The sequence below is a fragment of the Cucurbita maxima genome, unplaced genomic scaffold (genome assembly GCF_002738345.1).
Source record: "Cucurbita maxima cultivar Rimu unplaced genomic scaffold, Cmax_1.0 Cma_Scf00003, whole genome shotgun sequence".
Lineage (NCBI taxonomy): Eukaryota > Viridiplantae > Streptophyta > Magnoliopsida > Cucurbitales > Cucurbitaceae > Cucurbita > Cucurbita maxima.
This window is the reverse complement of record NW_019272019.1, coordinates 3,923,874-3,934,942: the sequence shown is the minus strand read 5'-3', so window position 1 is coordinate 3,934,942 and position 11,069 is coordinate 3,923,874. Positions and strand designations below refer to the sequence as shown.

Sequence of the window (11,069 nt, the reverse complement as noted above, 5' to 3'; positions counted from 1 at the left end):
TTTTTTTTTTTTTTTTTTTTTTTTTTTTTTTTTTTTTTTTTTTTTTTTTCTCGGGGTGTTAGAATTGAGTACTTTGTCTGCTTGATTTTCAGGATTACATGTGGTCTATGAGCACTTTATATATTTGTAGTTGTATTAATTTCTTGATACTTCATTAGGTCGTTTTCTTTTTTTGTTTTTCTTTTATAGATTATGTCTGGAAGAAATCGAGGACCACCCACCATCCCACTAAATGGTGTGCCTCACGGTGGACTACCACCTGTTCGCGATCCTCATTTTGGCAGAGGCCTTGGGCCAGTGCCACATCCAGCGCTTCTTGAGGAAATCAGAGAATCACAGTATGGGATGCATCCAGGATCCCTTCCTCCACACCCTGCAATGATAGAGGAGCGTCTTGCTGCACAACATCAAGATATTCAAGCTCTTCTTCTCGACAACCAGAGGCTAGCTGCTACCCATGTTGCCCTTAAGCAGGAACTAGAAGCAGCCCAGCACGAGTTGCAACGCATGGCTCATGTTGCTGATTCCTTACATGCAGAAAGGGACATTCAGATGAGAGAATTATATGAAAAATCAGTAAGACTAGAAGTTGATCTGCGAGGAGTTGAGACTATGCGAGCAGAGCTTCTTCAAGTTCATTCTGATGTCAAGGAATTAACTGTTGCAAGGCAGGAACTCACTGGTCAAGTACAAGCAATGTCACAAGATCTAACTAGAATGACTGCAGATTTGCAGCAGGTCCCCGCTTTGAAGGCAGAAATTGAAACTGTGAAGCAGGAATTACATCGTGCTAGGTATTTTATGGTATTCTTAACTTCAATAGGTGATATAAGGTGTTTTTTTTAGATATTTTGGAATTCTGATTAGCGTGTATATACTTTGCATATCAAGAGTTGCAATTGAGTATGAAAAGAAGGGATATGCGGAGAATTATGAACACGGTCAGGTTATGGAGAAGAAACTGGTTTCAATGGCTCGGGAGTTGGAGAAACTTAGAGCTGAGGTTTCTAATGCAGAGAAGAGAGCTCATGCTTCTGCTGCTGCTGTTGGAAATGCTGGTATGCACATTCTTTTGAGTTCCAAATAGGTACTCTGTATTAATCTAAGATCATATTGAAGAAAATTATAGTTTAAAGAAACTCCTCACATGTGAACAAAGGCAAAAGAATAGTTGCAATTCAATTTGATGCGTACTATTTAGAAGTTAACCATGGTATTCACATGTCATTTACTAAGCCTCCCCCTTGTATCTAAATGCATGGCTGAGTAATCTCTGTGAAGAACAGTTGATTGTTGAAGTGAGACACTATTATAGAATTAGATTTTGAAACTGCTGGACATTGCGTACTGAATAATTGAATTACTCTCTACCATCAATGTTATTTCCCCGCAACTTGATGCTGGATATAATATTGTTGCAGACACGTGTTTGGCTTGCATTAAACCCCCTCATCCATATTCATGTCCTGGCAAGCTGTTATTTGTGTGGAGCTGAATGTAAAATATGATGGGAAAAAAGTTGCCTTTTTTTGAAGGGAGAAAATTTCATTGATAAATGAAATTAATGGATTAAGAACACCTAACTCCTAAAACCTAACGGTGAATTACAAGAAAGCTCTCCAATTAGAAATCAACGAAGAAAAACTACTATAGTAAAAAAATGGCGTTTTCACTTACACCAGGATGTTGCATGAAAGAGAATTAAATTCATAAAATTATCAAAGGTAAAGAAAGATTCTCAGGATATTTTGCCTTTCCTCTCGCCCCAAAGAAACCGAAGGAAAACCCTATAGATCACATTGTTTAGCTTTGTGCAAAATATTTTGTTAATTTGAATATGTTCTATAGATCACATTGTTCTATGTTCTCTCTGAATGTGGTAATAATTTGTCTAGCTGCTGGGTACGGTACAAATTATGGCAATGCTGATGCTGGATATGCGGGAAATCCATATTCTTCGAGTTATGGCTTGAACTCCGTAAGTTTTCACTTTGTTTATTACTTTTGCTTTAGGTTGTATGAATACACTGCTATGTGCAGCACATTTCGGCAAGAAAAAAGGTTATAGCGTGGATAAACAATGTCTATGATTCAGCTTTTGGGGAAGGTGGATGAATATTTTTGGAAACAAATTATGAAAACAATGAAAATTTGGATATTTTTCTTAAAAATCAGAAACTTCAGATATTTCACAAATCGGTGAACAGTAATTCATACCTAAAGTTAATTTTGTTAAGAAGACACAAAGTGTAATAGTCAATTTAGGCACTATTTATATATGTTAGGTTAATATTATTTAGATATTTTGTGCCACACATCACAACCCTGTTCCTCTCCCCATTTCCCTCTGACGATCTCAACCAGGGACAAAGAAACAAAAGTAAAACCAAAGATGATTGCAAGCATGTGCTTCTATTATTTGCAAATAAGACAGCAATTCAGGTTATTTTTTAATTCATGCTTCATCCTATTAAACTTTCAAAATTTTAGGTTAATATAATTTATAAATTTTGTGCCATGCCTCACAACCGTTTCTTTTCCCATAGGAAGCATGTACACATTGTTTTTTTTACTAGTGTTTGTGTTGGACATGGATACAACTGGACACACGAAAATCCATGTCTTTTTTATTTTGGACATGTGATGGACACACACAAACACATACAAAACACAAACCTTTCAAATTGGCAATATCATTGGAGAGTGGCATTCGATGACAATGTTAGTCAGAATGGTGATGTTGGTCAGAGGCAGCGACAATGTGGCGATGAAGGGAAGGAGATCAAACCAAACGACTGTGGAGGGAGGAGAGTAGAATAGGGGGCAGTTGTGAAGGGGGGACATTATTTAGGGTTTTTTCTTTTAAATGGGCTGTTGGTTCTTTTAATAAAATTTAGTTTTTAGGTTTTTAGTAAGCTGTTAGCTCTTGTCTTTGTGGAATTTTAGTGGGCACTAGGCAATAACTTCTTGGGTTTTATGCACCACTAAATTCAATGGCTATTTAAATTTTCATTCATGGTTCTTTTTGTTTTAATTATCTTAATAGTTAGTAAAAAACTTTTTGGGTTTGATCTTTTAATATCATCTTTCTTTCGTTTTAAAAAATTAACGAGTCCTCTACATATCCATGTCCTACATTTTTCAGAAATTGACTTGTCACTGTGTTTGTGTTGTGTTGTTTCTGTGTTCGTGTAATGTATTCCATATCCGTGTCCGTGCTTCTTAGACTCTCCTCATTTCCCTCCCACCTTGTCTTAGGCTCTACACCTCAATTGCCTTGCACATTTAAAATATCTGCCAAACCAACCAAGGAAAAACAAAGAAAAAGTACAACCAAAGATAATTACAAGTATGTGCTCCTATAATTTACAATAGAAAATGGGGGTTGTCATTTTAATGGACTGTCTTTTTGTATGATCCTAGCAAGCTAGGTTTCAACTTAAGAAGGTTGTCATAAAACAAAGTTGACATATACACCCGAAGCCTTTTTGGATCGTTTGCAATTCTGTGCAAGCATATTGGCTTTTAGGGGTCTTTGCTATACTTCTCATGTACCATTCTTCTACATCTCTTCCTTGATTCCTATATTTTTCGTTCTTTTGAATGGTGTATTATGGTTTTGCTGTAAATCATAGGTGCAGTCTGGTACCGATGGTTATCCTCCATATGGACCTGGATCTGTTCCCTGGGGTGCATATGACATGCAACGGGCTCAAGGACATAGATAGACTGATGAATTATGTCCTGCTAAGATGTTTCTTGTGGAGGGCTTGAGGTTCAAATCACAAAGCATTGATAATTAGGTCTGGATCTAAAGTGTTGCATTGTGATAGACATTTTAGGAGATTTGCTTATTAACAGTTTTCATGCTGTACTTGAACTAGACCAATTAACTTAGCCTGTTGATGCAATATGCTACTTTTAGTTTCATAATATATATATTTCCCTGTATATGCCTTTCTGCACATTCCAGATGTGATATTTATTTTTCATTTTGATTTTGATTACTTGGAACATTGAAGATTAGGTATATATTTTTTTAATTGTGAATCTACATTGCAGTTCTTTTTGGTGTGTAAGTGCAGATTTGCTTATACATTTTAGTTAGCAGCTTCAAGGATGAAGTTCTAAGAATTAGATAGGCTTGGTTGTGTTCCCTGCACACCTTGTGGGATTTAGTCTCTCTTTCTTTTGACAGGGATCCTCACATTGTAGGTGGATTGGTGATTTCCCTTTTTTCTTGGGGTTTAGTTATGTTAATTATCTAGTAGACGAAGTTTCCTGTTGTTAACTGAATAAGTGATCTTTGTATTTGGTAACCATATTGATGTCTAGAAACCTTGTTTTTCCTTGACTTCCTTTGTGCTCTTGTTCATATGTCAAATTTCCAGGTTACTGTCTATCAAGTATATTATTAGTTCTTTGTTACTATTTTTTTTTTTTAAGGTCAGCTACAAGAGGGTTTAGAAATACAAGTAGGGTAAGCCATTCAGTTGATTTACCCTCTTCATTAATTCTTAACACACATCGGAATTATCTTTAGATTAGTGCTTTGGAAGCAGCTTTTATGGTCATGGTTGATTTTGTCCATTAGTATCTTCCTTCTCCAATCATTAAATATTATCATTGAATTTTGTTAATTGACCAAAAAAACTGTAACTTTCGGTATTGGTGCAAGGTTACAAAATGTAGATCGAGTGATTCATTAGCCTATGCAACTTGTAGTTGGAATCTAGCTGTCTAGGAGTTCTGGATTTAGTACATTTAGTTGTGTGGAGTTTGGGGTTATACTTCTAAATCTTTAGTTTATGGTGCTTGAAATTGTGGATTGAAACATGGATTTTATAAGAGGAGGAGGCTAGAGCAATGATATAGGCTTGCCAAAGATACATATATTTATAATTGTAAACAATTGTAGTTTGTGTACAACTCCTGGCTCCAACCCCACAATTTTCTAGTTACCTGGGATGGTGTCCAGTCCCTACTTATCATCCATGGAGAGGAGTTGTATACCTTGAGGCTGTCTCCAATAGACACTGAGGAGTAATCTTTCTATCAAGAACCTTGAACTTATGTCCTTCTGGAGAAGGATAATCTTCTCTCAGATATTGGTAGCCCTTACCTGCCTGGGCTCCAGCCACAACTTTCAACAGAGATGTACGTTACTGCACCTTATACTTTGATCTGCTTTGTGGGCCTCTGTGAAGGCCATAATTTTATTTTTTATTTTTTGGATTGAAAAGAGAAAGGTGATCGCTTTTAATACTCTGGTTTCTTTTTCTTTAGTTTCTTGTATGCAACTAAGCTTTTTCCTGGTTTTTTCTTTTTAAAATTTTGCCCCTGAAAATGATAACATGTTTATGGTTTCATTTTTCTTTCCTTCTGTTTGTTTCTATAAAAATTTTGTACATGAGCGATTCTATTGAATGCAATTTTCATATGAATACTTTTTTTAGTTTTTAAAATATTTAAATTGTGAGCTATACTTCACATGAGGATTGACATTTCAGTAGAGACGCAAAGGCCCTTGGAATTAGTGGAGTGACAATTGGTTTCCAACTTTTGGAACAGTTACCTATGGGTATCAAGTACCTCACAAGTTTCTACTTCTAGAATATCATATATTGCCGTGTTGAGAAGTTATCGTACTTTTTATTCTGTTGGTGGTCAAAAGGTGAGATTTTTGAGTATTTACATTTCACACAGACAGAGAAAGTGAGCGTTGTTGGTAATCTATTCAATCCATTTAGAGAGTGCCTTGGGAAGGGACTGTACCATAGTCTAAAGAGAAGGTATAAAGTGGCCTTAAATATGTGAAACGTGTGTTCCACCCATTTTGATCTTTTATCATCTGTATCCTTACTTTCCTTGCCAGTTAGATTTCTAGGACTTAGAATCCGGACTTTAAATGCAAGAACCGGTGAGCTCTGTTTCCTCAAACTTCTAAGAGAGTTCATTCTCAACACTTCCCGTTAATTATTTTGGTCTATTCTGTCCATGTATGGTTTTGTTATCTTGCTATCTCTCTTTCTTTCTTTTTTTTTTTTTTTTCTTTTTGTCTCTTCCATGGATGATATGGGAGAAAATATTTCTTTTTTTGGTCTGTATCCTCCAAGTATGAAGTGCAAATTTGGGTTATAGCCCAGTAGTGTACTGCAATCCTATCGTCTTGCAGTGGGCTAATTAAGTGAAGCGAGTTGGAACAATAGGGTGTAAATATGGGGATCTCAAGCGTTGCTGGTGGTACAAAAAGTCCTGTCCTCGTATGGTTATAGGACAGGAATTTTTTTTTCAGAAACGTAAGTAAGAAAACACGTTGTGTTACTCATCTGCCCTAGAGAATGACAGCAAAGAATTGAGAGAAGCTTGTTTATTGCGTGAAATGGCTGGTCATTGCCAAGACAGTTCAACAATGGAGCCACATGATGAATTTCAGTCAAGTAAGTGTTTATCTTTTTTCTCTGAAAAAAAAATGATCGCCTATTATTCTAGTCTCTTCCTTTTTCCTTGCCCTTTTAGGAATCTTTAGATCTGTTTTCGTTCTCCACGTCTGTTGCCTGATGGCACTCTTGCTTTGCCACGATTGGTAGAACCTCCATGCCCCCTGATTGAGGCTTTATGTGCTTTGTGCATCTTTCTCCTTTCCTTCCATCTCCCTGTTTGATAGCTTCTGAGACTCCAGGTTTATTAGGGGTTTATGTTCAATAGTATCTGATCTGTTTACATCTTTAAATTTTACTAGACATGAGATGTTTAAGTTATATAGTTAGAACTCTGTTCCTATCCTGAACAACGTTGTTGCTAGAATATGTAGAATGGTTTATTGAATGTATACCTCATGCAAGTGACCAACTAGTGTTATATTTAGAATTGTTAAAGTTGGAGTATAGTTATATGGTTCTAAGGATAATCTTACGTTTCAGATTATAGAAGCAGCAAGAAGCTGGAAGAAATTTCTTTTGTTTTAGTTAGAAAACATTAAAAATGGTCAAAGCTGCTAGCTTTTTACTTGGCATCCTTTACAATTTTTTTTTTTAACTATTTTGGGAATTTGTCCTGTGAATTTCGATTGCAGGTTTCTGCATTGTTCTCTCTGGGTTGTAAATACAAATTTTCCCAGTTTAGTACTAGAGATATTTGAAGCAGCTTTTGTTGAAAGTTTAATGAATTTATTTCTTTTCGACATTATGCAGCCCTCTGCAATATTTTGACCCCTGTTATGAATCTTCAATGAAAATGTTGGCTGTAGGTTTGCGTTTATTGGCTCGAAGTACTGATGGGGAGCTTTGTATTGAACTTAGCTTGTAGCTACCTACTTACTGTTTCATCAATTTCTTAGCTTTTAGGATATTGGAGGATATCCAATTGTGTTCCTCTGACCACCATCCATCTTTTTCCAATATAGACAATCTTTAGTATCCAAAAAAGAAAACTGATAGCTTTTAACTTGTTGGAAAAGCAGTGTCAAGAACAGTGAATTATCAGCATTCATTTTCTCATCCAAGTATATGATTATGTCGTAGTACTGGTGATTTTATGTTCAATTTTCTTGGAAGCTCTATAATGTCTGTTTCTAATGTTTTCTAATGTAAATCTGCAGGTTTGTGGGCCTTCCGTGATCGGCTTAATTTATGGCTATGAACCGATTTCAGATTGTACTAAGGTGGGTACATCTATTTAAGCTTCACTTCGTCCCGAAACATTCGTCTGTGCTCTCTGATCCTTTTTGTACCCAACTTGGTTGATGGTCTGTGTTTAGGTCGTATGAAAATGGCAGTCGGAGCTGAACTCCAAAATCCTCCATCTGAAGTCAGTTTAGCTCGTGGCTTGAACAATCAACAATTTGTTCCATCTTAGGAAGCTATCAAATACTCTTCCTGGCATAAGTCTTTACCAACTAGCAGTACATCATTCAGTGTGTTAGTTGGCTGGCTTTGCACCCTGTGCTCTGGTATAAGAAAAATGAACCGTCTATTCGAAGTTGGCGCTTAATTTTTCATATTGATCACTACATCTTACTTACGATTTGCAAGCTTCCATCTATGAACAGGCATGGATCGTGTTGCTGTTCGACAAAACTGGTTCCACCGAGTTTAATTCAACCAAACACCCCCTGCAGTGAAATGGGTAGGCTTGAAGTTGGCTGAATAACAGCAGAGCCTGCCTGCACTTTTTATATATATATCATCTCTCTTTTGTAGCCGCCATGTATTTGATCCTTTTGATTCCTGTAGATTTCAAGCATTCGAAGAGCTCAATGGGTCATTTCCAATTGGTGCCAGTTCTTGGTACGGTGTTTGCAATCACTCTTGTCTTTTTTTTTTTTTTGTTGGTAGAATTATGGAATTTTAGATTTTAGATTCAATTGTTTGAGTTATGTTTAGTTTCATTTAGATATAGATTTGTTAGATCAACATGTAGGACTGCCATCTTTGCTACTAAATGGATCGGAACGCTAACGGCGGAGTTTTGAAACAATACCAACTTGAAACATTATAACAAACACAAATACTAAATTGAAACAAAATCCAAATTATAACAACCAAACCTATAAATTAACTATAAATGCAAAGATGTTTATTTATTTAACGTGAAGATATCTGGAAATTTCTTTATTTAAATCGAGAATAAAGAGATTATTTTATATATTATTTTATTTTTTGAAAAAAATGAAATATAATTTGAAATGAATAATTCTTAAAATAAATATAAAAAATGGAATAAGAGAAACCCGACCTGCTATACTTGAAAAAAAAGGGCGGGAGTTGGCGCCGTTTTCCCTTGGAAATTTCAATTTAAACAAAATTCAAAATTAAGAAAAAATATAAATTGTTGAACAGTTCCCCGCGGGATTGAATCTCCGATCTCCCCCAAATCAAAATTTTAGGGATCTTCCACATTTTTCAGTTCGCGGGAACTCTGAATTCCAAAACCCTATTCCTTATTCTTGTACTCAAATCAGTTTCGTCCTCAAATTTTCTGCCCCATTCATCCATTCCCCTTCTTCTTCTTCTTCTTCTTTCTATTGTCGATACCCCCACTTGAACTTTGCAGATCCGAATGGATTCCCTCCATGGCTTACCTCCCCTCAAAAGGCTCAGATTCCTTCAAGAACAACAGCAACTGAACCCGCAAAATGAGGATCAATCGCTCCGTTCCTGTTCCCTTCCAGCGAAGAAGCGAAAGGAGTCTCGCGATTCATCATTGTTCTTTCTTCCAGACGCTACTTTGCCTCACCCAGCCCCCATTTCCGCTTCTTACTGCTTGCCAACCAAGAAGAGAGTGTGGGCGCTTCACCCTGATTTCCCCCCCGAGTCATTGGATCTCAATGTTGAATACAAGCCTCCTTCAGAGGAAGAAGAATCGGTACCGAAAACAGAATCAGTGAGAGAGAAAAATGAAGAGGACGAGGAAAGCGAAATTTCTGATGTTGAAGACGAAGACGATGGGATCCTCTGTGCGATTTGTCAAAGTACAGACGGAGATCCTTCAGATCCAATCGTGTTCTGCGATGGATGCGATTTAATGGTACATTCTTCATGTTATGGCAATCCTCTGGCGAAGAGCGTACCAGAAGGCGATTGGTTCTGTATCCAATGCTTAGCTTCTTCGTCTTCTAACACAGAGAAGAAGGTATCAGAAACTCCATTTTCATGCTGCCTCTGTCCTCTCAAAGGAGGGGCCATGAAGCCGACGAACGATGGCCGATGGGCTCATATTGTTTGTGGCCTCTTTGTTCCTGAGGTGTTCTTCGAGGACCCAGATGGCAGAGAAGGAATTGATTGCTCATTGATTCTGAAGAGGAGATGGGAATCCAAATGTTACATCTGCAAAACTTCTAGAGGTTGTGCTATAGATTGCTCAGAGCCCAAATGCAATTTGGCTTTTCATGTTACTTGTGGGTTGAAGGAGGATCTCTGTATTGAGTACAGAGAAGGAAGAAGATCTGGTGCCATTGTAGCTGGGTTCTGCAGAAACCACACCGACTTGTGGAAGAAGGTAAATTCATTCCCTTTCTCCTTTTATCCAGGAAGGTTTGAATTCTTAGAATGACTGTTCTTCCATAGTACTTGTCTATGTCTAAGGAGTTTCTACTGTGTTAATTATTTGATTGTTTCTCTTACATTTGGTGAATTCTGCACGCATTTTGTGTTATTGAAAAGAAAAACCCCAGAGGAGCTCCTGCTAATTGATGGGTAGGCCAAGTATGGTGTAGGTGAGATTCTTGGTTGGAATCACGACTCTCTAAGATGTTATAAATATTATCCATTTTGAGTATAAGTGTTAGTGGCTTTTCTTTGAGCTTTCTCAAAATGTCTAGTCCCAATGAAAATGTATTCTTTACTTTAATCCTTTCTCTACAAGAGCGTGAAACCTCTCTATTATAAGGGTGGGGAAATCTCTCCATAACATACTCATTTTAAAAATCTTTAAAAGAAACCTGAAAGTGAAATTTCAAAGATGACAATAAAAGCGAGAAAGTTCCACATCGTTTAATTTATGGAATGATGTTTTTTTAAGGAAGCTCAAAGTAAAGCCACTAGAGTTTATACTCAAAGTGGTACTACTGTGGAGAGTCGTGTTCAACTAACAGGCTTGAGCTGTTATAATTTATATGAAAGAACGGGTTTGAGTGTTGTTTGAGTATTGTTTATCTCTTCTTCGTGCAGCAACAACTAACAGGAAAGTTCAAGATCGTGGCTCGAGATGAAGGTAAATTGTAGTTGCAGGGAAATCAGGTTGCTCTAGATTTCGAATCAATGTTTAGATATCTATTTCCGTTCATGGCATGGTGCTTGCTTGTAATTGTGTTTAATTAAATGATATAATAATTAGGCTAAAACACCTTTTTTGCCTTGTAGTCCTTGTATTTTAGATGAACTTTTTTAATTAATGTAAAATAATAATATGATAATATGATAATCGTGAGGTGGTAGAATTTGTATAATTATATATATTGATAATATGATATATATTATTTACATTGATAAGACCATCAACCTAACTATAATTTAATTAATTAATTAATTCTATTTTTGATAAAAACATTATTTAATTAGTAAAATGTA

General features: G+C 36.4%; 2 protein-coding genes across 7 annotated transcripts in view; both read left to right on the top strand.

Annotated features, from left to right (window-relative positions):
• Positions 1–8,324, top strand: part of LOC111477084 (protein FLX-like 1) — a 9,392-nt gene extending 1,068 nt beyond the window's left edge. For 2 of the 6 annotated variants that reach the window (XM_023121054.1, XM_023121051.1), the window contains exons 3-6: positions 190–794; positions 892–1,058; positions 1,896–1,978; positions 3,636–4,050. In XM_023121054.1, coding sequence (XP_022976822.1) covers positions 193–794; positions 892–1,058; positions 1,896–1,978; positions 3,636–3,728 — 945 coding nt within the window. In that variant the 5' untranslated portion in view covers positions 190–192 and the 3' untranslated portion in view covers positions 3,729–4,050. Of the gene's footprint in view, positions 1–189; positions 795–891; positions 1,059–1,895; positions 1,979–3,635; positions 4,065–7,589; positions 7,664–7,759; positions 7,952–8,050 lie in introns of those variants that run through there. The other 4 variants (XR_002717201.1, XR_002717202.1, XM_023121055.1 and 1 more) reach the window with 4 other exon arrangements.
• Positions 8,325–8,829: 505 nt separating this feature from the next.
• Positions 8,830–10,843, top strand: LOC111477079 (bromodomain and PHD finger-containing protein 3). The gene is made up of 2 exons (XM_023121047.1): positions 8,830–9,999; positions 10,671–10,843. The coding sequence occupies exons 1-2, from the start codon at positions 9,061–9,063 to the stop codon at positions 10,722–10,724; spliced, it is 993 nt and encodes a 330-aa protein (XP_022976815.1). The 5' UTR covers positions 8,830–9,060; the 3' UTR covers positions 10,725–10,843.
• Positions 10,844–11,069: the final 226 nt, after the last annotated feature.